We start from the raw sequence: 27,497 nt of genomic DNA, 5'->3' as shown, positions 1-27,497 counted from the left end.
GCCTGCAGTGCTGTCTGGGGGCGAGGAGTGCTCGATGAGCTCCTTCCACTCCTTGAATGGATAATACCAGTTTTCTTTTAAAGAGTACTGAAAGAATTCCTATCCTGTCTGTTGAGGAATACACAGCAAACTGGAGGCTCTTTTTCAAACTTGTAAATTATTTAATCTGGGGAGGAAGAGAGTTAAGGGAATTATTCATCCTTATCATAACTACCAGCAGAATGCGCAAGATGAAGACAGCTGCTTAGTGAAAAGGTAGAGGAGGGGAGGTAATGTATGGTCTGTGATTAACTCTAAATGCATCTTCTACATTACAATGGAAGAAAGCTCTTTTCCCATCTCCTCACTGTCCCTGAGGGATTTTTTTGTTTGCTTGGGGAAGGGGGGAGTTGTTTGCTTTTTTGCCTGCTGCTCAAGTTTCATTATGTAGTAGTTTCAGTTCTGTAGTAAGCAAAACACAGCAAGTGTTTTCAATGAATATTAATGCTTGGAAGTAGACTGCATACACACAATGACTTCGAAAAGAACCTAATTCTAAAATCACCACAAACTTCAGTTCTGATGGGACATTTGCTTTCTGTATTTTTGACATTTCCTGTGACAGATTAATTCTACACGATTTACATTTTACTGTTTCTGTCATTCATGTCATGACCTTTTATAATTCTAATCGGGATTTGATGCCATTTCAGAATGAGTGTTTTATGGGCCTGTGTCCTGGGTGAATAACCCATGCTCATAAACTGTGCACAGTAATGCTGATAGCTGTGTTAGACCCTGCTGATGCTTTCAAGCCTTGACTTCCATGTTGGGCTTTCAAGTGGCACCAACACAAATCCATGGTAAAGATTTTGTACAAATTACCTTCCTCAGGAATTAGAATTCACTGGTTTCTGTTGTTTTCCCAAGTAAATGTCAACAGCACTTAAAAACACCATTGAAAAACTGATAAGGAAAGTGACCTTAGAATCTGGCAAAACCATAGGGGTTTTTTTTTTAAGAAGGCTGCCATTCTGTGTGTTTACATTAGGAATAAACAATAGAAAATCACAGTGATGAAACACATCAAACACGTTTATTTTAAAGTAGGAAGACTCTTGGAGATGATCCTGTGCAGGTCTGGGAGTTGGACTCAGTGATTCTTGTGGGTTCCTTCCAACTCAGCTTGTTCTGTGATTCTGTGATTTTGTGATAACTGTTTATTTGAACAAAAGGAGTTAGCAAAAGGAGTTGTCATTAGAAATGAAGACATGCCATCAGGCTGGAGTTTGTATCACATCCAGCTGCTGGCATTTCTAGGAACGGCCCAAGCACAGCTGGACACAACCTTTGGCATGCTCAGAAATCAGAACATCAGAAAACCTGATTTTCTTCTCTTACTTGCACTGAAAAATGGATTTTTTTCATACCTGCAATAGGAGGAATGTCATCCTCTCTTTTTTCCTCCAGATGAAGCTTCATTTTAACTCTCAGAGTGCAGATTGGTTTCCAGTCTGGGCTGCAGCAGAACGGAGATCTCCTAGGAGGGACAGAAAGGGGGAGGGAGGCTGAGATGAGGAGAGGAGATAGAGGAATAGGTGGGATGGAGTCCTAGGGAGAGGAGCAGAAATCCAAACATAAGGAAAGCCCTAATGAAGGCAAGGGAGAAGGAATTAAGAATGGAAAATAAGGATGACTCTTAGGGAATGACAGTAAGAATAATAGTGATGAAGGAAACACTGTGGATAGAATAAGGCATAAAAGAAAGGAGCAGCCAGGAATGGAGATGGGGAAAGAGATCAGAATTTCCCATGAGAAAGGGAGAAGGGGAGCACTGAGACATCCTTTCAGTGTAGGATGGTGGGCTCCAGGATCCACAGGCTGGAGGACAAGCACAGAAATATTGGTGGGGGAACATGGAGCAGCCCAGGAGACAGGGAGGCTGGAAAAGCTGGACAGCCTGGCAGTACTGCTGCTCCAGCAGCCTCCTGTTACTGGAGCAAGATAATTCATTTTTGAAGAATATCGTGGGGGTTCATAGTTTACATTACTGCATGGGAACTAATTTAAGTCTTTCTTTGTACGCCCACGTTGAGGAACGCTTTTTCTTTAGCTTTGGTTTTTTTCTTCCCTTTTTTCTTCCCTCTTTCTGGTGATGATAAGCCAACAATATAATTGCAGTCATGTCAGAGTTGCAACAATTGTGTGCTTCAGAAGTGGTTCTCCCAGCTCCCTTAGGTTAGGTGCCCTGGCAACGGCCTTGTCTGTCTGCACAGCAGCAGAAAGAAAGGGGATGTTTACTGTTCCCAGAGATAACAGGGGAAATCTCTCCTGCTTTTTGAAGGGTGAGTCCTTGGGAATGAGGTTTGGGCAGGGAGGAGCCCAGCCGTGCTGTTGGCAGCAGCCTTGCCTGCTGCACCCCTCTGCTCCTGAGAATTGGGTCCCCTTCTCCCGAGGCTGCTGCTCTAGTCCTCTGCTACTTCTCCCTCCCCCCTTGTGCTTTCTGTAGTTTTCTTCATTTGCAGGAAGGTGCTGGTAGAAGTTCTTGGGAGGAGAACGATATCATGGGACTCATCTTTTCTATTTGGGGCAGGGGTGTGTAATTTCTGCTTTGAGATTTTCAAGAAAAAAATGCTTTTAAGTTTAGAGAGCAAAGAGCTTAATCCAGTGACCACTTGAAGACTGTATAGTTCTGCTTAAGCTCAAAATGCATCAAAGCAATCTATAGATCCATGAAAAATTGAGTGAATTCAGTGTTGCTGCAGTGTGAAAGGACTTTCCTTTTAGTTCTGTGATGAGTAGGTTTTTTAAGTAAACAGGATAGGGAAATGATATGGAGTGAAGGACACACGGTTTTAATCACAGTGGAAAATTATTAATATGCTTTCCTCATATAGTGTAAACAGGACCTAGGAATTCACACTGCTGCCTTGGATGAGTTACTGTGACATTGGGACTTTGAAGAAATGTGATGAGAGAGCAGAGTGCAGCTCAGATGAAAATGTCCCCCACCATTCCTCAGTAAAATGTTGGACAGTTGGCTCTTGGTTATAAAATGCTTTAAGTATGCTTTCTTTCAAGGATATACTTGAATCAGAGTAATTGATGTTAAAAACTAGAACAGATGAAGCTAAGGAGTAGTAAAATATGTGCAGTTAACTCATACATGTATTTTTAACCTTGTTTTGCTTCACTTTGATGAAGCAAAGTATTTTTATATTCTGTACTTTGTAGTCTTCATTACGAGATTTGTACTTGATCAATGATAAGGCAAGATCAGCCTAGTTTCTAAAAACCATGGAAGCCTGTCCAAATCTGGTGTATTTACTCAGGCAAATAAAATCCAAAATAGAGCTATTTGTCCTTTTAGGTGGCATTTGGGTGTTACAAATCCTGGGCCAGGACCCTGAAAGTGACTTTGGCCATAAATGCTGTGATTTGAATTGGTTGGACAATTGTTTCTTGAGGCATTGTTTATTGCTTTTATTTTTGAGCAGTTAGGAAATACCAGTACTATGTACAAATAAAGTTACATATACAAGTCTTTATGAAAATAACTTACAAGTGCAGTGTTACTGTTGAGGGACTCAGTCTCTTTTAACAGATTCAGGCAGCCCTTGTTTCTATTCATAGGATATTTCTTCTGCTCCTGGCTCTGACAACAGAGAGCTGGCCAAAGGGAACTAGCAAATCCTTCCTCAAGCTGCTGTGCTGTAAATGTCATAAAACAGCAATTCTGGTTTTATTTCAGCAGGATTTTGTGAACCTGTGCCTGACTTTGGAGGCAGTCTTGAGGAGTCCTACAAATAAACTGCTTTCAGAAGCTATTTTAAAATGGTTTAAGGGGTGGGGATCAGGAAGATGCTGTTCAAGTGTGGATTATATAAAATTACACTAATTCTGGATTCATGTTATTTTGTTTTATTATTCTTTGCTACAACACAAAAAACATTGACTGTCACAGCAATCAAGTGTAATGCAGGAGGGGAAGATGAGGGTGAGCAGGGTTAGGTCTGACTGAGGAGACAGGGTTGCTGTTACTGGCAGCTCTGCATTTTTAGACTTTACAAGTGATAATCCCAACCCTCAGTTCTGTTTGTCCAAAACAGTATTTACTAATGTAAAGCTTTCCACACAGGGTGTAAAGCACCATTCAATTAACAATGTTAATTTATTTCCAGTCAATTTCCTACGCTGCTCATAAGCAGAATATAGCTAATCAGAAATGTTATCAGAAATTTCTGCTGTATTATCTGCCTCAGTCTAAAAGCATAGCACATTTTTCATGTAAAATCCCATCTGTATTTTGTAGCATATTTCCTATTATGGACAGACAAAGTTAATATAGCATAGGATATTTTTTCAGCTACTAGCTAGAGGAAGAGAGAGGGAAGAACAAAAATCTCGTCTCCCAAGTATTGCATAAAGATGGTAGCACCACCCAGTTTCCTATTTCCCCATTGTTTCTGCAGAATAAATACTGAAAAACAGATGTCTGGAGCATAATGAATTTGAATGCCCTCCATAACAAATTGTTACTTGTAAGCTGGAAAGGCCTTAATGAATTTTACTTTATGATTCACTCTGTTATTACCATAAAAATTGTGAGTTGCACAGAAATGTGTTCAAGAGAAGAACCATTAATATTCTTTACAGCTTGATCTTGTTTCTTCAGATATGAACTGTATGAATTCAGCCTTTTTCCCGTATGTAAAATCTTCAGTTGCTGCCTTACTGGATTTAGAGATTATTTTAAAAATTGTAATAGCAGCTCAGGAGGCAGCTGAGAACTGTCTGTCCTATACTGTCTGACCCTGACCAGCTTTTCTCCACGTGGCTTTAAATCTTCATGTAATATAATTCAGAAGCAGTTCTGATACATTTTAATGCACCTAATCTCTCTGAGCACAGGTTTTGTACGGCCGCCATACGGAGCTCTGCCTAGGCAGCTATTGGGGCTGCTGGCAATTGACAGTGACTGCAAAATTAAAATAGATCTAGGGTGTTACAGAAAGTCTTTCATTGCTGCAGCATTTCCCCTGCAAATTTAAAGCAGCTACAAGTGGAGAGCAGCGCTTTGAGCGGCTCATTCTTATTCTGACTGCAGCTTGCACTGCAGCATTTCCGTACACCTCATGTTTTTCTATTAGAAATTGTATATTAAAGAGATCCTCTTAATTTATTTTTTTTTCAGGCTTAGAGGACCTCTGTATAGAAAGTGTAGTCTGCTAGGCAGGGTTATGGTTTGCCAGCGTAGTTGCTGGCTGAAGCTGGATCTCTGAGTGAGTCACAGAAAGACTCTCCCCTGCCCTTTTGTTGCCCTGCCTTCCAGCTGAAAATAGAGATGGTCATATTTTAGAAGCCTGCCTTTCACTTAGGAGTTCCAAAATTAATTTAATTCGACTGAATTCACTGATGTACTGTGGCAGAAGGCAGTATTCACTGTTGTGAACAAATCCTTTTGCCAGTGCTGACTGGACTTTACTGTGCTTTTGAATTTCTCTTTTTATTTTGGGGGAGGCTTCCTAAATTCTGCAGCTATGTGAGAAAACAGAGAACTAGGGCGTAATGCAGAAGACTTCAGAGGTGTTTCAGTGTGTATTCTATTTTATATAATCCTTCCATGAATATCAAATTGTGAAGGACTTTATCTGAATAATTGTAGATATGTTCTGATTTGATGTTTTTATCCCAAACATCCAAAAAAGGATGTTTTTGACTATACTAGAAGTCCATGTATATGGATCCCAAGTGTAGTGATAGGAGTTGTTGGATGGTTTCCCAAACGAGCACCTTAAGAAGGAAGCTCTGACCAAGAATCTTTGTTTCTGATTAACATAAGTCTTGCAACAGCATTTTAAGTCAATTGTAATGCAATTCATTATTCAGGGCATATTACAGGGCTTGTTATTTCACATCTTTTTTGTGGGGCTCTGTCTGGGAGACTGCATTTTTCTTAGCCTTCAAATATTGATCAGTTAATTTGTTTGTCAAGGTTATAAACAGTGTTAGATTTAACAGAAAACAAAAAACAGAACTACAGCTAATTGGTTTTCCCTATAGCTCTCTCTCTTGCAGATCAGTTGGGTATTTTTTTCTCAAAATTCATTGCTAGCATTTTTAGTTCAATAAGGTTTTAGCTAGATTATACTAAACTCAAATTTCATGAGAAACTGGACAAGTAACTGAGAGCAAGCATAAAAATCCTCGGCACTCAATCCCCTATTCATCTTGGTCCATGTACAGGATACATTAATGCTTATTATTTATTTAAGTGCTTCAAATAGGTTTGGAACCACAAAGGAAGACAGTCAGCCTTGTGAAGTTTAAAATATAAAAGACTGGCCCACTGAGAGCTGTATTTGAAAGCATAGAGGAAAAAGAAAACAGAGGATTTAAATATATTCAGACCATAAATATGCTGTTGCTGTGCGGAGCATGGAAGGAAATGTCTTGAGGAATTGGAATTAGCATGTAGTGATGGTTTAGAGAAACAGAGCACGATGTTATCCCTCTTCATCACTTGGGCTGTTCCCTGTATGGGAATCCTCCCTTCTCCCACCTCCCCACCAGAGCCTCTTGAGGTTTCCACCTGATCCATCACCTCACTTTCAGCACTGAAACCACCTCCCAGGTTCTCAGGTAACAGTTTTGTGCAGGCTTCCTGACACCCTGCCCCATGGAGGGCTGTTTCTGTGAACACTGACTCCATCATTCCACTGGTTTCCTTTCAATCCCTTTTGATGCTCCTTGCCTTTGTTCTGCCCTGTTTGCAGTGTCCAGCCTGCTGGTGCAGTGTGACCTCTCCCCATGCAGAAATCACTACTGTCCCCTATTTCCTTGTGGGTTTTGTCTCTTTGTTTTCTTTTTCCATACTGTGGGTGCTCAGGGTAGGGATGATATATCATTTTTTGGGGGTGCATGGTGCCTGGCACAATGGGATTTGGCTCTGTGACTGAGCTGCCTTGAAGTTACTATGGAAGAGATACCTGAAATGTCACATGGATGGGATGGGATGGGATGGGATGGGATGGGATGGGATGGGATGGGATGGGATGGGATGGGATGGGATGGGATGGGGTGGGGTGGCAGCAGAGGAATGGGTTTACTGGGAAGTGTTCATTGGCTCTTCTGCTGTTGGCAAAGAGATGAGTGTGGGATGTAATGGAATCTGAGAATGTTATTTTGTGGGACAGAACTGTATTGTGGTTGCAGTCAGTGATTGGAAATTTAAAGAAGAGGTGGTTTGAGGCATTCAAGGAGAAAGAGGGTTTATATGTTCAACAACAGGCTTGAGAGAGATTTGAATGATTTCCTTATGTGTGCATTATGAAGAAAGGTCAGTGTGATAATGAAAGATGTTAAGGAGAAAGGAATTTTGATCAAAAGACATGCAATTTTTAGGGCTTGGATAACAGTTTTTAAAATAGGTGAGAAGCAGTGCTATACGCTCTCAGATAAGAGAGACACAAAATGTGAGATCAGGCATCAAAGGTGATCCTATAAGTGGATGATTTTCTCTGTGACAAAGTACATGGTAGTGCTGTCTATTGTAATAGAATAAGAGAAATTTGAAATATTAATAATGGTTTTCAGTTCCTGTCTTGAAGGCAGGATCCTGGGGATTTTTTAATTTTTTTTTCTTAATGAGTAGTTGGACTGGGGGAAAAGTTGGAGGTAAATTCCTTGAAGAAATATGGAGTTGACGAGAAAAGCTTGAACTGTTTGTTAGCTGGTGACTAGACAGATCAGTTGTGCTCAGCCCTTGTCATTTTTCCCCTTGTGTTGCAGGCCAACAACAAACCAGAGATTGAAGCAGCCCTTTTCCTGGACTGGATGAGGCTGGAGCCACAGTCCATGGTGTGGCTGCCTGTCCTGCACAGGGTGGCTGCTGCTGAGACTGCCAAGCACCAAGCCAAGTGCAACATCTGTAAGGAGTGCCCCATTATTGGATTCAGGTACAGACTCTCTCCCTCTCAGCCACGTGTGCTTCTGCTTGGTGGATCAAGAGCTCTGTCTGATTCCGGGCAAATCAGGAGCTCCATTTTATAGGGATTTTGTTCTTGGCAAAAATAATTGTGATGGGGACATAAGGGAGAGTGGCACCTGGACTGGGTACAGTGCTGTGAGACTTGCAGAGGTCAAGTCATCTCTCAGTTAAAATGTGGCACTTCCTCTGTGTCCCAGTCTTTCCATGCCTCAACAAAAGCATTGTTGGATTGCACAACTAACACAATTTTCCTTACATTCAGTGTGTCCTATGCAGTTGCATTTTCTGAATTGGATCCTAATGAATTGCTTTCTGTCATAGCATAAAGCAAGGAAGTGCCTTGAAAATTCTTAGGCATGTAAAAGCTACATGTGCATTTCTCTGTGAAAGAATGTTGGTGGAACATTAACCTGGAGTGGGGGAAATGCTGCTGGTCTATTTAAACATCTGGATTGACACCATGGTTACTATGGCAATGAATAAGTCACTGTGTTGTAAAATGGCTGTGTGTTGGTGTGCCTGTTGAGAAGCCACTTAAGGGCTGAGTAAATACTCACTTTCAATTATGCCTGGACTTGTTTTATCACTTTGCTTTGCAATAGCTGCTTTGTATGGTTCCTGCCCTTTTTACACAGTCTTCTTTTACCGTTGGCATTTCTCTTTCTATGTTATTGTGTTGTTTACAAAGAGCTTTCTGTAATTTTGTGTCTAAAACCCAGATAGATAACAGCAGCAAGCAGTGCTACACAAAAAAGCCATCACTTTCCTCTAACCTGGGAGCAGATGAATGTGGCTTTTATGCATGTAGTGGGGCAGTGCTTTCTGCTACAATTTCACAGGCAGTGGGAAATGGGGGAAATTTAGAAGGTATTTATTGCATTGTTTTGAATCTGAGGCTGTTGCTCTAATAGTCTAAATTCTTTTCTTTTACTTTTCATTCCCCATTAATATCTGAACTGGGAAGTGATAAATATTACTGAGCAAGAGCTGTGGATTGGATGTGAGTAATTCAGCACATCCACAATTTTCCCATTCCCGGATGCAGTATATTAACTACTGTATTATTTACACAGTTTTGTATAAACCAGCCAAAGACAAGTAGGTGGAATTGAAAAGTGCAGCCCTTGGAAATATCAAAGGATGGCAAGTGAATGGATAGTCTGTTGTAAGCACCGAGAACTCGGGAAGCAGACACTGGAGCTCTGTGTTTGTGTCTAATTTTACTTGACTGATCTCATCTGTCTCTTAAATTTATGTAACAAATCTATTATCATGATAGTAGAATCCGTCTGTCACAGATTTTTTTTTCCTCTGTCTTTGCAAGTCATTGAAACCCTGTGTACACACTTGACAAAAAGATACTGTATTGGAAGGCTTTTAGAAAGCTAATACTGAGCACCCAGTTGATGTGAAACAATGTTCTTTTGAGGTCGTTGTGGCTGAGCTGCTCCGTGTATTTGGAACAAGACAACCCTTATGCCTCCGGCTCTTTCAAGCACTTCAGCACAGCAGATACAACAGTTAGCTGCCTCATAGAGCTGATGAGATTAAATAATGGCCCAAAAGTGCGTTTGGAGTTTTGCATGGATGGAATGCTCTGCAGGAAAATTGTTTTTATAGAGGTGCTAGGAAGGACATGAGGGGGTTGCCAGAGTGACTTACTGAGAGGGCATTACTTTCTTGAATTTTCCTCCTGGAGGACATCCTATTTTAGGAATCATGATGAAGAGCAAAAGATCTGAAGTTAGTGTCATAGAAATAAAACGTGTGGTAGTGTCTTTCATATGTTAAAGGTGAGTGAATGTGCAGAAATCTTCACTGTTGTCCAATATTAGAATTTTTTTTGAAGATTGAGATCTATGACAAACATCTGAGGCAGCAGTACCTGTCCCTCAGGGCAGAGGAGCATTGCTGGGCATTGCACACCGTGTGACATGTCACAGAAGAGAATTTACTAACAGAGCAAACTTGATGGGCTGATATGAAGCAGTCACACACAAAGCTCTGAAGCCATGAATTTTTTCTTTTTTATCCTCTTTTAGGTACAGAAGTTTAAAGCACTTTAACTATGACATCTGCCAAAGTTGCTTCTTCTCTGGCCGTGTTGCTAAAGGTCACAAAATGCACTATCCCATGGTGGAATACTGCACACCAGTAAGTAGCTGTTTTACTGACCCTTACTGTCCCTTCTTATGTAGAAAGTAAAAATTTCCATTTTGTGTGCAAAGTAATGAAGTGTTAGGACTGCGTTTCTTCCCTCCTCCACAATTAAATCTCATTTTATATACTGTACATGCCAGCAGTTTTGCTGCTTAGTCAAGGATGCTCCAATGGTTTGAAGTAACCTGGAGTTCATTGTTTGCACAATTCTGTGTCATAATGTATTTTTGTGTGCTGATGACATGTTCCATGTTCAGTGCCATTGGTCACTTTATGGATCCTCCTGGAAGCACATGATTTGTGCAAATACTCATTCATATCTTGGGTCCCAAGGTTTTCTCCATATCAGTGTGTGGCTTTTTTCCTCCTTTCCTCATCAAGTTGCCACTTCACTTGCTTTCTCCCACAACACTATGGTTGCATTTTTAAGTTCTTCACTATTTCATGGTACCTTTTTATTGTCTGAACACTTGATGATATAAATGCCAGGGAAATTCTCATGGTTGCAAGGTAGATTTCATTTCTGAAGGGGGGAAGCCAGGCCATTCAGTACAGGGTGCTGCAGTGATGGTGTGGTGAGGGTCCTCACCCTTCTTTCAAATTGGATTTGCATAAATGTTACTTTCATACCTGACAGCTGGCAAGGGAAATTCTGCATTTCTCTCTCAGTGTGCTCCTTTTTGGCCTCTCAGGACCAGTGCAAAGGGGTATCAATGAGAGGTGCTCTCAAATTAGAGATTGAACTCTCAAATGTAGATAGAGCTTTCAGGTGCCTTTGCTATTGCTTGTGTTGGTCCTGAAGCAGTGCACTCTCATCAGCATTTCCTGGTGAAATAGGATTATTCCTAGCCTTTCATCTGCTGGTAGTCATGAATGGTGAAAATAAGGCCTCAAAATTATACTTGGGCTAGCCTCATAAAATTATATGAACAGTCTTTAAATCTTCATCCATGGCCAAAATGAAGCAAAGACTCTCAGCTTTTCTCAGAGACCTAAAAAAGAGAGAAAAAAAATTATAGTAAAGCAAGCTCAGAATTTTCGTTAGTTGTAACTGACAGATATTTACTTGCATTATCTATCCCCTTTTACCCTTCAGTGGCAGTGTTTCCTGGGGATCCCTGCAATGGCAGCCAGTGCCCATTTGCTGGCTCTTTGCTCCTGTTTCTTGGCTGTGGTTTTCAGCGCCGTCCCTCAGGGACTGAGGTTGCTGGAAGGGCGATTTGCCTGAGCTGCTGCACCAGTCTGAGGGAATTGCTGGCTCTGCCTGGGCAGGTCTGAACAGACTTCTCCATTGCAGGCATTCCTGGAGCAGAATCTCGTGATCTGAGTCGTAGGCAGGGTGAGTGAGTGCGAGACTGACTCCCTGGGAGCCTTCTTTCCATCTGTGGCTGAGCCCCTCCTTCCTGGAGGGACTGCAGCTTTGCCTTGCACTTTGCCACTCTTATTCTTGCTAAGAAACAACGTGGGAGATTTTGATACAAACCAGTATCTTCCAAACATTTCCTTACCCTTTTGATGTGTTTTGAGGAAAGAGAAATAAAAAGGAATTACGAGGTGCAGCAACTCATTGCAATACTGTGTCCAGTAGGTTTGTGTTGTCCCTGAAAATACAGATTACTGAGAAGTGAACATGGGGGTGCCCAGAAAACCTGCCACCACATCCAGCCTGCTGGATCAGAATAAAGAACCATTCACAGGCAGTGGATTTTTCCCTGAACTCCAGCAACCCGTGCTAATGTGCCGTGCCTGGCTGCACAAGCAGCCAGCTGAATTAGGGGAGGATTAGCTGGGGTGGAGGGGGAAGTGAATGTGACACACAGCAAGCCCCGCGCTTTTTTGTGTTGCTGCTATTACAAAAAATGTACCCAAGTACTGGGGGAAGCTTCCACTGAAGCTATGTCTAGTTTGTAATTGTTTTCTAAATGAAAGAAAAAGAGTATGCTGGTGGCAGAGCATTTATTAGTCTTCCTCCACACTAATCTCTCACCTTAAAATGCGTTTTGGCAGACACAAGACATGTGATGCCTTCTTTGATAATATCTTTGCAATAATTCAGTGTGCACACCAAAGTGTTCTGATATTTTTATTCTCCCTCCCTCTTAGTATCAAGAAATTTTTGAGCACTGCAGTCTTTAATTCTGCTTAGGGGAGTTTTGAGAACTCATGCTAAATACCTGAGGGATGTGATAATGTTCCCTCTCTTGCAGAAGGTTGAGTCAGAAGAAGGGCAAGGCAGTTGCTTGGTTTTCATTTAGACAGAAAAATTACTACAATTATTGCTGAAAGGAAGACATCTCAATTTATTGTTCAAAGAGATATGACTTTTAAAGAGTTTTCAAACAAAGCATAGAAGACAACTTATAGACTGAGATGTAAGTACAGGATGATTTTTCTGTTAAGGTTTAATGAACAATGACACACGAACATAAAGAACACCTCGGTGGAAGGAAGTGTTCAAACTGATAGACCTGTCTGCATCCACGGTTTCCAGTCAGGGCTAGGTCTGGGGAGGGTAGGCTGGGTTGGCAAGGTACTTTCTTAAACCAAACTGGGAAAATTCAGCTGATGGTAAAGCTATTCCTATGTGAATAAAAAGAACTATTTCTTATTAAGTAGCTTGGTTTCAGAATAGTTTTGGGACATGCTCAACCCATCTGCCTATATGTTGCTTTGGCTTAAGAGAGCTGGGATGCTGAAACTCCACTCTTTCTTCCTCATAAACCAGTTCTGCTGGGAATTTTGGTCTGGATGATTTTACTCTGAAGATCATAGGTAATAAAACATCTGTGGAGTAAATCAGGAGGTTTGGCTGAAAATAGCCTCAGTTTATCATCTTGTCCATGTAATAATCATATTTTCTTTGCCTTTCTTGTGCTCCTTGGACATTTTTAAATGCAGTTGGATTGTATGAGAGGTGCCTGATGCTTTTAGTTGTCTCTAGAAGATATATTTTCCTCTTGGGATTCTTGTGGTACCAGCAGGATTGGGATCTTCCTGTGCAAACACAGCATTTTGCTCTTTGGTTGTCATGGAAAAGGTTCAGGGCAGAGAGGGGGGAGAACAGTCCCAGGAAGGCTGAAGCAAAGAATGTTTCGTTCCTAATACCTCAAAACACTAAATCCAAATTACAGTCAAATGCAATGCAAAGTGTTCTCCACATCCAGAATAGACAGGGCATTAATAAATGGTTATAAATGGCACAGGTGGACAACTGGACAGAAAGCTGTGCTTAGTCTATTTATACCAAGATTAAATATTAAAAGTTTTTTCTGTGTCTCCAGCAGATGTGCTCTGTGTGCTCTCTTGATGACAAGCTGGTTAAGAGCTCTCCTGGCAGGCAGTGCAGATGGAATCCAGCAGAGGGAATTCCCTCCTCCAGGGGCATGGGCAGGGAGCCACCTCAATAAATCTCCTTGCTGGAGTCCTCTGGGTGGTCTGGGCACACTTCACCCCTCCCTTCCCCAGATGTCTTTACTTCTGAATAATTGACGAAGGGATACTTAATATTACCAAATATTATCTCACTTTCATGAAAATACAGATGCTGCTGTACTGGCTCATGGGTTCTGCTGTGTCACTTCTCTGCCAGTCATTGCTTGCACTGAATTTTCCTGCCAGAGCAGACTGACCAGAAAGGGAGCCAAAATCTTTCCAGCTTTACATGAAGCTCATAGGTGTCATAAGTACGGGGATAATATTTGCCTTTTCTTTTAATACTTTTCAGTCTTTCTGCAGATTTTTTTTCAGGGCATCCTTAATTTTTCTACCTGTTAAAAATCTACCTATCTATGTTTGAGCAGCTCTTTTTAGGTTGGCTTAACTGATAGGTTCCACCACGTCCTTCCCTTCTATGCAGAAGGCACAGAACTCAATAAAAATGTCAGAAAGATTAACTTTTCCCTGATTTCTTTCCTTTAAATTAGATAGATTGGAGAAGCAATATTGTTATGTGGGTCAGGAGGAGCTTAATTTACTGTAAAAGATCAGTACTTCAGGGTCTAGTGTTTCTGCAAGGTTCAGAGAAGGGAGTGCAGCCTGACTGAAGTAATTGAAGTCTTACGTTAAAATTCATCAGAAAATTGCCTGATTCTTCGTCAGGCTCTCAAAAAGTCTTGCATCTTCAGAGCAGACATCCTTGAAGCTCTTCCAGACTCTTTCTGGTCTTTTTAAATCTATGTTGTGCTCCTCTGTTGGTCTCTAGAGCAGCAAGGGAAGCCTGCTGCAGGCAAGGGAATAGAAAACTTCATGCAAATTGTTCTCTCCTCTGAGTATTGATCTTAAATGCCTGCAAGTTGCACATTGGACAGATGCAGGAAGAAATAACTGATCTGAGAGGTTTAAGCAGCTCTCACCTGCTTTTTGTTTCCCTTTGAACAAAATATTAATGGCACAGAAGGCTGAGGAGGGAAACTGGAAAGAAAAAGTACCCAGAGACTTTCATAGATTGACAAGTCCATGAGATGGAGAGGCCAAGTGTGTGGTAAGAGTTAGGATCCAGTGAAGCACCCAGCTGGACACATGGACTGTCTGTGTGTCCTGCACTGCAGCCATTTTAGTGCTGAACCAAAAGTAGGCAGAGAGACCCCCTCTGCCACAGCCAGGTGAGGAAATGACAAATTATTGTCTAAGTATTGCTTGTCCTCTTGAGATCACCTGAGGTGAGGCATGAGCCTGTCAGGGGGTTTTGAAACTTCTTTTCTTTCCCTCCTTCCTCCCCACTAGCAGTGTCTGTGTAGTGCATTGTAAGGTGACAGTGATGGACAAATAAAAATTTGCTGTTCCGGGGCTGCTCAGGCTGTTGGCAGCTCTGCTTGGTGTGATCACAGCTCTTCCAAGTGACCCAGCAAAGGAAGAGGCAATTGAAAAAACAGTGACAACCTCATGAAAGATGATTTCATTGTGATTTGTGGCTTTCAGACAACTTCAGGAGAAGATGTCCGTGACTTTGCCAAGGTACTAAAAAACAAATTTCGAACAAAAAGATATTTTGCAAAGCACCCACGAATGGGCTACCTGCCTGTGCAGACTGTCTTGGAGGGAGACAACATGGAAACGTGAGTAGCTCTGAAGTATCTTAAGTAGCAATTCATTTGGTACACAATTTGAACTCCCCAGCTGGTGCCAACTCCTTTCACTTCCTAAATGCATAAAGCCTCTTTATGTCTTTCATTTCTGTTTACCTCGCCTGGCAGGAAAACACAAGCTGGGCTTCCAGTTGCCATTGCCTTTATCTGCTTTCACCTGTCCTTACACAGGAGCTTCAGCTTCAGTTAGCAAAAAACAAAAAATGCTCACAGTCTTTCTGGCAGTCTTACAGACTTCTTAGTTTGATGTGCAATTTGGAGGTTAATGATACATTCATTAAATTTTTATTTTCTTCCAAACGGGTATCTTTCCTTGGTTTTATTTTATTAATTAGGCTATGGTGTTTGTGACCTTCCTAGATGATTTCTTCTTTTCTCAGCCTATAAATTTAGTCTTACTAAATGACTCATGTCTTCATGGAAAAAAAAAAGCGGTAATGATGCACATGGAGAAATCAGTGACTTAACCCAGTTCCCTTTGGTTTTTTACACATTTAATCAGTTGTTTAATGGCAATTGCACGCAGCTTGTTCTCGCTCTTTCTCTTTCTCTTTTTAAATTTTAGATTTCAAGGTTTTTTTCTCACTTTTTGGTTGGTTGCTCTTCACAGCCATTCATGTTGGTCTGTTGGATTTCTGCTTTTTAGTTATTGTGACTTTTTTTTTTGAACTTTCTGTAATTATTTTGCTGCTGAGTTTCTTCTGCCTTTCTCTTCACCTCCTCATTTTTTGTCTTGCAGTCCTGTTACTCTGATCAACTTCTGGCCAGTAGATTCTGCGTGAGTACTTTTGCTGAAGTGTGCTGCTGCTGCTACTGCTGCTGCGCTCCCTCACTTTTTCTTTTTGTTTATTTCTTTGTTCAGTTTTACATGAGATCATTTCCTTCTTTCTTTATGATTATTTCCTTTGATGCACTCTCTGAAGGAATGTTTTGATCCCAAATGAGTAGAATGAGATAAACCCTGGAATTTTCAGCAGTCATGGATTTTGTACTGTGTACTCTTTCTGGAGTATGTGTTTTTCATGGAATTAACAGGGGTTTCGTGCAGACCTACTAATGCTTATCAAAGTTTGTCATTTAAAAGCCTGTGTTTCTGAATAAGTGTCAATCCCTCTGAATGTATACTAAATGCTTTTTGAATGACAGAGATTGAACATGATCTGGATTTAATTCAGTTTCAGGAATGACACAGTTTTGCAGATAAAGGTATAATTTGGTTTTATGTGCAACCGTGCACACTCGAGTGCTCCAGTTAATCCAGAGCTCACTGGGTATTTTATTACAGTTTTGTAGATACATTCAGATTTGTGAAGGCAGGTTGAAATGGGGAAATGTTTGCTGTATTTTTTCAGAAGTTAAAAAAGCAGGGATTTTCAGCTGTGGAATGGATTTTCATTCTTGCACCACTCCAGCACATGCATTGTCTTACTGTTGTAGTAAATATCCTCAGCATAAACTAAAGATAGATATATATTTACTATTGTGGCATTTGCTACTTCTAGTGTTACACAGATGCTTCTAGAATAATGTTAAATAAGCATTAATTTTAATTCACATATTGACAACTAACAAGAAACTAATAAATAGATTTTTTATATTTCTATATGGTGAAATGTATATGGCTTGCACCTCCACTGAACTTTTTGTAGAATAAACAAGAGTGAAATGTATACACTGGAATATTGATTTATAATTTTCATTGGGAGCACAAACCCTTGGGAAGCTAAGGGGAGTGCTCTACCTCTAGGAAATTTAGGCAATCAGGAAGCACATCTAATACTGCAAACCTCATGGCTGAGAATTTACCCACAGAGAATGCCAAAAGTCTGAAGGCAGACTGAAATAGAGGGGCTTTGAGCTTGAGGATGCACTTTTATAGATGCAACTATGGATCTAGATTCCTTATCTTTCAGAACAATTGCAAAGCTAAAAGTGACATTTGAAGATAGCTTGGATCATGTGGAATGCCATCACTGTGTCTGACATAATATGAAATTAAGCTGTCATAACAGGGTCATTCCTAGTTATTTATAGTAGTAACACTGTGGTGTGCCTACACTGATAGCTTCACACCAGAGGTTTGCTGTTATATACTACAGGGGGTTTAACTCACATGTAATGCTCGAGAAAACTTGAGATATACTGAGGAGCAGGATTTGTGCAGAGAGGTTGCACTTTTTGTCAGACTAACTCAGGTGTCTTCCAGAGCATAATCCTTCAATCTGGTCTGACAAGGAACCAGAAAAATAAGAAATTAATAGTGGCTGGAAAAAATTGCCCTTAATTTTGTTCTGCTAACTTTATTTCTTTCCTTCATGCTACAGCACTTGACCTGCAATTCAAGTTACTGAGCTACCCAGGTTTAAAGCTTTTTCTTGCTTACAGGGCCATTCCAACTTCAGCAGACAAACCAGTTATCATAAAGCTTTCCCATGTTTTCTACACTCATGCCTTTTTCTGGTGCTCTTATGCCAGTTTTCTGGTTATCCTTGAAGTGCCTCAGAAAAGCATCACCTGGCAGCACTCAGCAATGCTAGTGCTGTTCTGACACCAACATGTGGTATACCTGGAACTGCTTATAAATAGATAACTTTTTTTGTTGGAAAGCAATGGTTCTTACTGCTTATTATCCAGTGTTTTGCCCAGATATGCTGCTTGCCAGGCATTAAAGGGACAGTTCACAAGTTGTGAGAATGTGTATCTAACTTGAACTGTGATGGTACAATGATACAAAGACAATTTACTTGTTTCTACACTTTCAGGAAGGATGCTAAACTAAAATGCTGAACAAAGAAAAATACCCTTATCCTGCCAGCCAGGCCTCCAGGGGTGCAGGGAATTGCAGGAAAGTGGTGTTTGCCACCTGGTCAGCACTTGACTTGACTAGAATTCCCAGGCTGCTCCTGCAGACCCCAGCTTGAACAAGGCAGCTGTGGAGCCCTTGTAAAAGGGATGGTTATCTTGGCTAAATATTGGCTGTGTCACTCAGCCTTCCTGCTGACTGTTTGAGCTGATTAGGGGTGCTGAGTGTGTGTGCTCAGAAAGGAAGGACTGTGAGCTCTAGCACAGGTGGTCGGTCACTGAGACTATGTAAAATACAGCAAAATCATTCTCAAGTTTGCTCAGAGACTGGCAAAAGTACCTCTGAGCAGCTGAATTCAACACAAAGCTATGCTTCTCTAGCAGGTTTGCTTTCTTAAGCAAACTTCTAAAAAGCTGTTTGAGGTATATCTCCACTGCAGTATGTTCTGAAGTAGAGACAGACCTGGAATTGCAGCCTCACTCCCTGCTTGCAGCTGGCAAAATCAACTCCAACATCATACTGTCTTTTTAAAAATATATCTTTTTATATTATTACACAACTTGGTCACTTCTGAAGTTGCAGCATGATTTCAAGACAGCTAGGATATATTCATGCAGTCAGGCCTCACATTTTGCCATGCACTACTGCAAAAAGAGACATCTCATTGCCCAGCAGGTCCCAACCAAGTGGTGTCCCCTTCTTTCGTACTGGTACAATGTGCAGTGCCAGGGTGAGAGGCACTAAGAGAATGATCCAACTCAAAACTGAAACTACTTTTAACACATATTTCCTAGTCTATGCATAGTATTAGCATCAACATTTGTGTGTGTGTTGAAAACAAGAACTCTTCTTGCATTGATGGTACCAGTTAAGACAAGCTTAACATCTGCTGTATGACAAAAAAAAATTAAAATTGTGGGTAACTTCAATTTATCAGAAAACTATCATTATCCTGCTCCATGATGCACTGCTCTAAAGAAATTACATCCTTTTCCCCTCCCTTCCCTGCACATTTTTACACAGAATGGGATAGAATCACAGAGAAACAATTCCCCCATCCACTGAATCACTGCTGCACTCAGGAACTCTGTGAACTGAGTATTTGTCCTCTGGTGTGCTGTAGTAATGCTTGAATATGTGATGAGTAAAAGTAGAAGCCAAAATTCATTTCAAAGACAAGATGAGACTTGTTATACTTGGCCTGTAATGTCTTAAAGAGGAGAAACTTTGCTGTTCTGTGAGAAGAGATATTAATGATGACAAATTCTGTGTATCCAGCATACATCTCTATGATTTCAGAAGGATCCTAATCCAGAGCCCTTTGGAGGCTGATTAGAAACCTGGAAACTGAGGAGTCCAGTAGATTGACATCAGGATTCTCAAACTCCTAACATGGGAACATTACAAACCAGAAGATTATTACAGTTTTGGTTTATAACCTAAATACAAAACCTGTCAGCTAGTGCAATGCAATACAATCACTTTTGGGCAGTCCCAGACTGAGCCACAGTATCCAGCAATTAAAAATGGGGAGAAATTCCTTCCTCAGTCAGGAGTCCCATAAGGAGAGTCAGCAGAGATGTAATAAAGGGCAGTTGAAATTTAGCAAAAGTATAAAATTGCCATTCAAATTGGGAAGCTGCATCACTTCTTGTTAATCTGGCACTTCTCAATACATGTAGATTGGCTAAATCCCACATGGCAGCAAAGGGTGCTGTCTGAACTGCAGAGGCAACATAATTTAATGTTGATGTTTTCCAGATGTGAGACTAAAAGAAACAATGCTATAATTGACAAGAAAACTCCTATGAATTCTTTTCATCAACAGAAAACTGAAGAGAACTTCATGCCATCTGTCAGACAGAAAACCCAACATAACTTAATGTCCCCCTGTATAACACACTGAGCTACCATTGAGATAGCAACTCTTGAAAGACATGAGCCAAAATCATCAGCGTCTGCAGTGTGTTATTAAAGGCTCCTTTCAGACATTTTATGCTTCTTGTATTTATTTCTAGCTGCTCATGGAATAATTCTTAAAGGCTCTTTTAGGTGGGATGTGCTGGAAGCAGGCACTGGAGCAGGGTGGGAGGCAGAGGATAGGTTCCCAGCAGCACACTGGCAGCCTGAAGCAGAAATGCCAATGAAGGAGGCAGGTGTGAAGGGAAAACCAGAGTGAAAGCTCTTCTATAAATCCTTTGGAAGAAGCTTCTTTGGGAGTTGGTGTGAAGAAGAGTCGTGGCAACAGACGGATTGCAGATGGTCAAAAATGCCCAGAGTGGCACCACAAAACATTGCACCGATGGCCTGAGGAGGCACACACTGCACCTGGAGTTCTGACTTGCTTTTTACCAAACATGCCATAAGGCATAGAGATGTGAGGGTATAGGCATGGCTAAGTGTCTTTTGACTTTGAAAGGGGTATTGTTTGTGATTAATCAGTGTTTTCTGCCTTATAGGCCTGCCTCGTCCCCTCAGCTCTCACACGATGATACTCATTCACGCATTGAACATTATGCTAGCAGGTATGAGACCAGCTGAACCTTAGGCAGATCTTTCTCTAAAATTACTTAAGAAGAGCTGAGCACTTCTTAAAGAAACATAAAGTTTGGGGTTTTGCTTTCCAGGCTCTGGGATGCAAGAACATCATCTGTGGTTGTTGTTAACCAGCCTGTCCTAACTTGCATGCCAGAGCAACTCTGTGGTCAGAAATGGTTTTTGGGTCCCTTGGGGTCCTCACTCTTACTGATATTTTAATAGGACCTGTGGCAATAGGACAAGAGGTAGTGTTTTAAAGTAGAAGAGGACAGATTCAGACTAGATGTAAGGAAGGAATTTTGCAATGAGGATGATGAAGCACTGGGAGCAGGTTGCCCAGAGAGGTGGTAGATATCCCATCCATGAAAACATTTAAGGTCAGACTGGATGGAGCTCTGTTTGAGTTGAAGATGTCCCTGCTCAGTGCAGGGGGGTTGGACTGGAGACCTTTAAAAGCTCCTTCCAACCCAAACCCTTCTATGATTCTACATGAGGTTTAGTTTTTAATATGGACCCTGATATCATAGTACAAATGAGAAGAGCAGAAACCTCCAAACTCTCATATGAATCTCAGGTGTCATTGCAATGTTAATTCACCTCATGAAATGCCACAAGCAGGATTTTTCCTTGATTTGGAGGATTGAAATAGTGATATATCACTGCTTTAGTTCAATTCTCTGCTTTCATACTGCTCCTAAGAATCAAAAAATTGATTAATTGAACAAAGGTGAAAATCTTTTTCCACCAAGCAAGTAAATTTTCAAGGGCTGAGGTAATGAAAAATTCCAGCCTCTTTCTCTCCTCTAGTATCACTTGATCAGGAGAGGTGTTTCTGAATTATGCAGGATGTTTAGGAGGGGCTGAGTGTGAAAACTAATGAGAAATGACTGATTGTTACAGTTTGGACAATGACATTGCCAGGTACAAAGCAATTTGTGTAATCCCCTGGCATCTTAAGGCTTTTCTTTGATGTTGGAATTAATTTTTCAAGAGAAGTTGGAATATAACCTCAGAGAAAGGGCTGAAAACTTAGAAGTGAGTTTAGCCAGGCCGTTGTAGCAAACAATCTTTTGTGATAGCTTATTGCAAAACCTTTTGGCAATCAACAGTGAGTGTAAATTAATTTGAGCTTCAAATTCATCAAAAACATCACGCTCTTTAATTCTTTCCAGAATGTTAGAACAAACAAAGTTTTTGAAAAACATAATTGGTTTTAATGAGTCTTGTTTATTTTTCCACAGGCTAGCAGAAATGGAGAACACCAATGGTTCTTACCTAAATGACAGTATTTCACCTAATGAGAGCATGTAAGTAGGCTGTTTCTGTGGTTTTGACATGTATTTCCTTGGGAATGTTAATAACTTGTAATGAAATTTTGTAGTGCTGAATTTGCATGGCCATGTATCACATCTGGTTCAATTTAATGGTGTGCTCATGTCCTTTCAATTTGTATCATAGTGTCTGGATTAATGGCTTATAGCTTAATTCCAAATTTATACAACAAATGATTGATACCTTCAAAATGAAAACTATTACTTTATTTTCAAACATTACTGATGTATTCAGCAAATAATTTCCATATTCAAGATACGTCATTGTCTGATGAGTTCTAAGGACAAAAATACAAAAACCTTTTCTATCTTAGTTCAAGCTTAAGCATGGTTAAATTGCTGTAAGCTAGAAAGTGTTAGTGTGGGAAAAGTGTCATACGAAACATAAGTGAGGCTAAACAGAAATCTTTGGTGTATATATATTGAAATATATTGAAAGTAAGCCAGGAGGGAGTGATCATCGTTGTGAAATACTAGCAGTAGTAAACTGTAAGTTGGACAGATCACTGACAAGCATTCATTGAATTACTTTAAATGTAGAGTTATAAATAAGAGTTTTGATTTTTAAGAAGTAGTTATATCTGCAATCTCACTGAAACCCTTTGTGGTTCTCCTCTGATAATATTCTTGTTGTTTTTTATTCTCTGAATAAGAGGACATGGAACTAACAGTGGGTAATGTTTCTGAGGACACCACAGAAGCAGCTACAACATGGGTGTGTGTGAAAATTTCATCTGGGTTCATTAACTGTGTAGGAGGAGCCATAGCATGGATTCTAAATCAACCGAATATGAAAACTCCAACTTCTCTAAAAACATTTTTATCTGTTCTGCATGATCCCATCCTTATCACAGTTTAAGTGATGGATTTTTTTTTAATTCAGACAATTAAATTTGTAGCAGTCCTTTACAACACAGAATTCTGGCCAATTTTCATTCACTTAAATTGAGATTCCAAATGAATAAATGAATAGCATTTCATGAGGTTGATTCTGAGCCTGTGAGTTCAGATAGCAATAAAGCTGTTTCTTTGTTTCAAAATAGTTTCACTTTTGACTTGGTAGGATTTTTGTTTACCAGTTTTGAAAGAAAATCTCCTGTAGAACCAAGTAGATTGTGTTAATATATTGGTGAAAGGGAAAAGTTAAAATGACCCCTCAAAGTTAATATTGATGCAATGTCAGTAAGTTTTGTACAGTTAATGAAAACTTTGTTTCCAAGTCATATGATAATTTTGTATTACTTTGGATAGTAGTAATGCTCTAATAGATGGAATTTTGTGTTGTCCCACTGAAATATTTCAGTGTCCTTGTCACAGGAATCATGCATACACTGTATCTCTTGTATTACACTTTGGTCTTTCTGTTCAGATCTTTTTTTTGATCAGTTGGAAGTTGTACTAGCATGATTCAATTAATAAGGTAACTATCCAGTTTGTTCCTCAGTTTCAACTATTAAAATGAGAATAAAACTGTGCGTTTTGAATTTTGGAAGAAATATTATCCAGATAGATACAAATTGCAGCAAAATCAAAGCTTACCATGAATTCACAACTGTAATTACTTCAGTTTTGCTTGTCAGATTATGCCTAAGTATTATTTGTTATTCTTGCAGGGTTTGGATTATTTGGCTAATCAGTACAGGTAGAGTGATAGATGGAAACAAGGAAGGCAGGAAATGAAAATACAACACATATATTTATATATCACAAATTGTTTCATTATGTAGTGTCACTGCAATGATGTATAAAATATCTGTGCAGGCTGAAAATCACACAAATAGAGTATGCTTGTAAAGTGCCATTTTACTACAATAGTTATGTCATTTGTTCACAGTTAATTCACTTAAGATCTGTAAGAATATTTATAAATGCAAAGCAATGGTTTGAAGGAAATCACAGTTGAAGTGCTTCATGAAAAGTATAAATTTAGGAACTGGCAAGCCTCTCCTTTTGTGAAAAATTAATACTCCTCTTTTATGAACTGATGTTAATGTGCTCTACATTGCTTTGGCACTCCTGCAGACATAAAATTGCATCATTAACATTTTCAGGAACAAATGAAAACAAGGAAAATTATAATTTTTGAACAATAACAGCTGTTCAAAATGCCTGTTAAATTCTGGTTTAGAAACATAACAGGGAAAAGCCCTGGACTGACTAGACTGAATTATTTTGTTCTGTAAAATTTCTAACAGCAGTGTCATTTTTATTGACCGTGTGCTATGGTGTCAAAGGAAACCTTTCATGGTTTCTCTGCTGGTGTAAGTTGCATTGCTTAGGGCTTGGATGCATCTCCTTAGCATCTAAACCACACCTAAAACAATCCCTGTAGTTCTGGGAGGTGATTGAGGTCTTCAGAATTGTATTTCCTTTTCTCTTCCAGAGATATTTCTGTTTTCAGATGCCAGACAGCTTCAGGGGCGATAGAAACAGAGAAAGAGATCCTATGTATTAAACAGAATGTATTTCTATTCTCAAGGTGTACATCACTTTTAAATTTTAAAAAAAGCCAAACATTTGAGTGAAAAATAACATTTTTATATTAGTTCAGGGTTTTTTCTTTGTTTACCTAATTTAGAATTTTATAGTTAAAAAAAGATAAATAAAGAATACACTTACTACATAAGGAAGCTTGTAGGTACAAAAATAAATGCATTGCCCTTGCTTGAATGACCCTTCCACAATGCAGATCAGCAGAAGATTGCTTTTTTTTTTTTTTTTGCAAGCAAATTCCTAATTGAAGTTTGTCAAAAGAGGAGAGCTGAGGTTGCCAGCTGTTGCAAAACTTGGCTTTAGGTATCTGAGAAGCAGAGGAGGAGGGAGGTGGTCTCTGCAGAGAAGGAAAATTGCCAGAGACTCAGTGAAACAGGTCAGCAGATTCTGCTTTAAGGTGCATCACGGTTACAAAGAGTTCAGCAAATCTCTTTGTAAGAAATGAGAGCCTGGGAGTGAATCATCTCCTCATATTCACTGTGAAGCTGAAAAGCAGGAAGGGAACAGCCTGTTTTACCCTGCTCTGTTTTGCAGTGATGATGAACACTTGTTAATCCAGCACTACTGCCAAAGCCTGAACCAGGAGTCCCCCCTGAGCCAGCCCCGAAGCCCTGCCCAGATCCTGATTTCTCTGGAGAGTGAGGAGAGAGGGGAACTGGAGAGAATCCTCGCAGACCTGGAGGAGGAGAACAGGTGGGTCATACCACCAGCTGCTGAATTTGCAGTAAAAACTCTGCAAAACAATTATATATTTTTAGGGATAAAATGAGTTACAAAACTGCATTTTTTTTCTGACAAATAAATAATTTCATAGTGGGTAAAAGTTGGGTCCTCTTTCTCTTTGTTTGGTGTTGCTTGTTGCCATTTCTTCAATTTTTCAATTCAAAGTATCATTTAACACTTCCAACTTCAAATTTAATTGAAGTCATCTTCATTAATCACCTTAAAAAAAAACCTCCAAGTGGATACTTGAAGCAATCCTTTAGATTCCTATTTCCTAGCACCGCAGTCCTCTTTATACAGTACTCTGGAATCTTGGGCCATCAACACAAAAACCAGGAGATCCTGACCCTGAAAGATTGGTAGTTACAACTGTGGATTGCCAAAATGAGACTGTAAGATATAAATCATTTAGTTCTACCAAAAAAACCCCATGGGTTTGTTTGTCTTCTCTATCTTCAGCTTTTTTAGTACAGTCTGTTGGCATTTTCATGCTCTTTTTTCTTGCTTCTGTAAGAGCTAGGTACTTCTGCTTACATTGAGGGTTTAATGCACTAATCATTTACCTTAGACTTGTCAAGGAAATAATGCAGGAGCTGGCAGTGTCATAGATCTTCTCTCCATGTATGTCTTCTTTGGATGGTGCTAATCAATTACTGTGGCTCCATCAGAGACTTTTTATCAGGAGGGTCTGGGAGAAGGGAGAAGATTGTAGGCATCAAGAATGAGGGCTATGTTTCACACAGAAAGCTGTAGTAAACAAAGCTCTTGCTCACTGAACAGCAGGGAGATTTTGTTTGAAGCAAACCACAGACTTCCTGCTACATACCACATAAAACCCAAGTGCTTTCTGAAGTGAAGAAAAATCAGTATTTTGAAATAAGACATCATACTTTGCATGTTCAGGACTGTAGCTTAGAAATATCTAGTAGCTAGTACAATACAGATGATAAGATAGCTTGGTTTCCAGGAGATGGGTGTTATTTTTTAAACAGCATTGTGTAGTGAATCATGGAAGAAGGAAAAAAATTGCAATGCTTTTCTCTCTGTATACAAAATAAGCTGCCTAGCAGAAAGGAGGGTGACTTTTAAAGCAGACTAGGTTTTGATTAGAAAGGTAATATATGGAAACTAGTATAACATGGAGCTAGATAGCTAAATAAGCTAAAAAGCTTTTTAAGAGTTCATGCCTTAAATTTCTGCATGGGCTTTATTTAATTTAACAATTACTGATGAGAGGTGGTAAAATATCTCTGGCAGGAGTTACACCTTAAAAATACCTGGTTTGAAGTTTGCCAGTCCTGGATTAAAGATTAAACTATAGCTATAGTCTGTAAGGTTGTGTTTTCTTATTTGTGCTACTGGAGGCACAGTTATGGATGGGATGCCACCACAGGCAGCCTTGCCTTTTGTGAGTGCTCAACACAGCAGGCACAGAGAGCTCTGGCTCTGTCTCACAGTGTAGAGGTCACACTGCTGTGATTTTCATTGATTATGACAAAATCATGACTTTTGTCTCTGCAAACTGCTATAAATAGCTTGTATGTAAAATGTAAGGTAGCTGCTGAGAAGTGAACTAGTTCTTGTCCTGGTTGCTTGTCACAGCCAGATGACCATGAGTTTATGGATGAAACACAGATTCCTGTGTAGAAAAATAAGCTCTTCAGACAGGATCAGTCAGGAGGCATTCATGTAACTTACCTACTTTTAAAATCAGTCTTGTCCCTTTGGATTCCTATTTCCCAGTTGTTCTCCTCCGTCGGGTTTGTGCAAACTTTTCTTGGCTGCTGCCAAAGGTAATCAGCAACCTGACACCTAATTCCTTGTGTGAACCTGGTTCCAGTGGGTGAGCACATCTTCCTTCCCATGCATATCCTGAAACACCCTCCGTGTAAACTTTTGTTACTGCCTCAGGATGAAGACATTCCTTTGTTCCTGGGTGCATCTCCTGCCACTCCTGAGCTGGATGTGGTGCAGAGTTGCCCTTTCCTGCCTGTGTTTTCATAACTCCTGTTGCATACACTTGTGAAAACTTCTGCTAACCCAGGTTTAGCTCTCTCTGCTGTGTCTTGTTCACTTTTACTGTGAGAGTCAGGGCATGCAGTCACTTCTCAGCAGCTCCCAGGAAAGCAGCCACAAGTGATGCCTCAAGTATCAAGTACCCAGAGGAAGCAGTGCTGTGATACTGGCACCTCATTGTCATTTCTCTTTTTCTTCTGCTCTCTACAGTTTCTGCTTTTTAAAAAAAGCCCTTTTCTTTTTGCTTTGTCTCTTTTGAGCCATTGATTGAATTCTGACCTCCATTTGGGTTTCAGCTACAGTTTCTGGCCTCCCAAGTATTTCCATCTTGACTTGTTGGTTAAATGAAAAAGACTCATTGAAATTGTAATTCTGAGGTT

General features: G+C 40.1%; 1 protein-coding gene across 1 annotated transcript in view; it reads left to right on the top strand.

The window, feature by feature from the left end:
* The window catches only part of DMD (dystrophin), a 1,043,539-nt gene that overhangs the window by 991,216 nt on the left and 24,826 nt on the right, over positions 1-27,497 (top strand). Inside the window, 7 exon segments of the mRNA XM_058043463.1 lie at positions 7,771-7,937; positions 10,012-10,123; positions 15,047-15,183; positions 15,953-15,991; positions 20,476-20,541; positions 21,796-21,861; positions 24,913-25,071. Of these exon segments, the coding sequence (XP_057899446.1) occupies positions 7,771-7,937; positions 10,012-10,123; positions 15,047-15,183; positions 15,953-15,991; positions 20,476-20,541; positions 21,796-21,861; positions 24,913-25,071 (746 nt within the window).

Source organism: Melospiza georgiana, chromosome 2 (assembly GCF_028018845.1).
Source record: "Melospiza georgiana isolate bMelGeo1 chromosome 2, bMelGeo1.pri, whole genome shotgun sequence".
Lineage (NCBI taxonomy): Eukaryota > Metazoa > Chordata > Aves > Passeriformes > Passerellidae > Melospiza > Melospiza georgiana.
This window is presented reverse-complemented; position numbering and strand designations above follow the sequence as displayed.